We start from the raw sequence: 3367 nt of genomic DNA, 5'->3' as shown, positions 1-3367 counted from the left end.
TATATATATGTGTGTGTGTGTGTGTGTGTATGACATATTATTTGAATTGTTTTTGATCAAACTCGAAAGTTCATACATCTTTAGAATAATCTGGGCCAAATAAAAATCTGAAATGTAAGATTTCAGAGCTGGGCCCCCAATTAGTCTGCGTTTCTGGATTGTTTTTCTTCTGACAAATGCCTGATTATACTCATATTGGCCGAGAAGGGGAGGCACAGAAAAGGGAAGAATACAAAACAGGCAGGCAAAGTTTTGCATGTGTACATCAATGTTTAAAAGTTCAAGTGTAACTTATTAAGAGAGTTTGTACCTCCTACTGGTGTGCAGTGAGTTTATTTGTTAACAACACCCCCTCCCCCCTCCTTTCCTAGTTAGGGATTCTTTGCATTGGTACGGTAAAAGAAACATTTGTGAGCAGTAAACACGATGTGGTGACTTGACTTGCTTGAACTTGAACGGTTGTATTGGTAAAATCATTTATTTGTAGTTGCAAGAAAAGTGAAACATAACTGTCGTCTTGAACTTGAACGATGCGATCAGTCATGAGTCATGCAAAACATGAACACCCTTTGAAGTTCACAGACACGTAAACACAGATAGACATATTTCAGGATCGCAAATAGTAACACTAAAATTATATCAGCTCATTTTATTAGACAGGGGTAAATATAATTCTACACACATGGCTTGTACTCCAAGTCAGGTAATCAAAAGAATTTTTTTTAAACTACATGATAACAATAATACATGTAATAATAACATTAAGAAAAATGTAGCTCTTGTAAATGAGGTAGGTGTACCCTGCAGTAAACTAGCATAATATATATAAGTAACTATGAAATCGCCAGGCCTGATTTTCATGTTCGTTGAATCCAAGTACAGTGGAGTCCACTTAAACTTAAACTTAAACCAAGCACAATTAATCTAAAAACATCTGTGAACCTAAAGAAAATAAAATCCCAAATTTTTTCTCCTTGTATTAGTAAAAGTTTTACGGCACTCGCAACACAATAAGGTCATATAAGTGCCAAAGATTAGAGGTGTTACAAGAGAGTATCAAACTCAAAAAAGAAGGAGGGGAGATAATGGCGATGGATGTTTGATAGGGGAAGAAGAAGCAAACCACACCAGAGCACCCGCCAACCACCCGCATGTTTTTTTTTCCTCCTTCTAATTCAACAACCTCTCTAAATTGAAAACTTAGCTAAACCGGAGAAAACACGGCAGTCCCATAGATTTTGGTTAAAACAGACTTCAGTATACATGATGCATGCATAATTTTTCATCAACAACGATGGGAACCTCTGCTTTACTTACCTGTCTTACTTGTCCACTGTGTTGGGGTCACTGCAGTCGTAACATGTTCATCTCTGCCCCCCCCCCCTCCCCCTTCAGGATCCATCCTAGAGTCACCTCTGCTTTAACCATGTCAAAGTGTGAGTATGAAGGGGAAGAATCAAAGTAAAGAAGCCCCAACATGCTTTTTTATGAGAAATATACTTCTTTCGACAATCGGATCTGGCTTACGCAAGCTTCACTGTGTTTTCGTGGAATCCCAGTAGATTTTATAAGTGCTTACTTCATGCACATGTATTAGTTGTCTTTTAAGTGTTGCTTGGTCCACGGCTACTCTTTGTTTTTCAAAAAAGCTGATTAAATTAATGATAGAAAGCTTGAAGTAGTGCTGTATTCACCACAAAATTCTCATGCCCAGCCATTAAAAATTTTCGACTTCGTAAAATACAAAGCAATTTAGTAGATCCAATTGAGAATCATTTTCTCCTCTTTGCTGCCACACCAACCTTGTCATAGACTGGTGTTGAAAACTATTCATGTAGTGTTACAGGTGTTGAAAACTAGTCATGTAGTGTTACAGCATACATGGTCCCTTCTAAGGACAAGTGGGCTAACCCAGATTTCGGGTGGTTTCCAGAAATCTTGACGTACACCAAAAGTGGGCATTGCCCTGCCTATAGGAGAAGTTTGTTTTCATTGATGTGTGTACATGTATTTGTTTGGTTATAGAGAAAACTCTCCTTGTATTTTAAAGAAACTGAACACGGGTCTAAAAACTATACTGCCTTTGATTTTCCCAAAACAGCGTTTTTCGCATGTAGAGATATAGTATGTAGTGTTTGCTTTCAAGCGAGACGCTTTTCTTTTTCCCCCATGTGCTCAAGACTATGGCCAACGTTGAAATTGAAGTGGTGCTGCACTGGACTCTTCCACAGCACGTGATATGTATAAAAAGGACGATACGTTTAAATACAGACCTGTATCATAAGCACAAGGAGATCCTCAGCTACAGGAAATTACTTTAATTGCACCCCAACAAAAGTTTCTTTTACTCTCAAAGACGGTCAAAGGTGTGGATTTTTTCTTCACATCATTCCCGCCCTAGCTTCTTATTCTCAGAGCAAAACTGTGCTGAATCCCATTCGCACTTCAGCATTGTGTTTGAAGGTGATGCCTTGCACAGGTGCACCCTCCACAACACTTCCTGTCAAGACCACAACTTCTTGATTTTTGTCAAGGGGAAGAGAAAACACAAACTTGTCATTACATGTAAATTTGTTAACTTCACTTATTGTCCTGGGTAGCTGCGGCAAAACCAGTTGTAGGCCTGCACGCCTAGGATAGAATATAAATTATGTTTTCAAATACACGTATCTCTAAAATCCCAGATACATTTCATGAGAAAAGTCGCCAAACATGTGACACTATCTGTGAAGTAAACAATAAAAGGTAAACTTTATACTAGAAATAAGAATGGATTTTTTCTGCAACTTCCAAACCGTAAATGCTGAGATTTTTTCTGTCTTCCGGTATTTTGCCGTCTTGTATTTCACCGTTGAACAAAAGCATGTCTTGTTCAAAAAGCCCTGGGGAATGGAAGAAAAAAAGAAAAAGCTTAGTATAATAAGATTTAAATCAAAGTCTGACTAGCATAAAACTACTTAGGTATGCTGAGTAGTTAGAGAATTTCCAAGACACGTCAAAATAATCATAAAAATAATATAATTATAATTATTATAATAATAACAAATTAAAATAATGATAATAGAAGAAGAAGAAGAACAGAAGAAGAAGAAGAAGAAGAAGAAGAAGAAGAAGAAGAAGAAGAAGAAGAAGAAGAAGGAGGAGGAGGAGGAGGAGGAGGAGGAGGAGGAGGAGAGCAAGAACAAGAAGAACAAGAAGAAGAAAAAGAAGAAGAATTGTGTTAATATAGTACATTATAATTATATCCATGCTCTATGAGTTTTACAATCATTATTACCCAAGCTGACCATAGAAAGCTCAGAAACATTCTTGGAACACGCTGCGGATTGGATTGCATTCGCTCTCTCTCTCTCTCTCTCTCTCTCTC

General features: G+C 37.5%; 1 protein-coding gene across 3 annotated transcripts in view; it reads right to left on the bottom strand.

Moving 5' to 3' along the window:
* Positions 1 to 1278: 1278 nt before the first annotated feature.
* LOC101856021 (biliverdin reductase A) overlaps positions 1279 to 3367 on the bottom strand; it is a gene marked incomplete in the record, with an annotated part of 27734 nt that continues 25645 nt past the window's right edge. For 2 of the 3 annotated variants that reach the window (XM_013082298.2, XM_013082297.2), the window contains 1 exon segment: positions 1279 to 2882. In XM_013082298.2, the coding sequence (XP_012937752.1) occupies positions 2758 to 2882 (125 nt within the window). 3 annotated transcript variants of the gene reach the window in all.

This window comes from Aplysia californica, unplaced genomic scaffold, assembly GCF_000002075.1.
Source record: "Aplysia californica isolate F4 #8 unplaced genomic scaffold, AplCal3.0 scaffold00167, whole genome shotgun sequence".
Classification (NCBI taxonomy): Eukaryota; Metazoa; Mollusca; class Gastropoda; order Aplysiida; family Aplysiidae; genus Aplysia; species Aplysia californica.
This window is presented reverse-complemented; position numbering and strand designations above follow the sequence as displayed.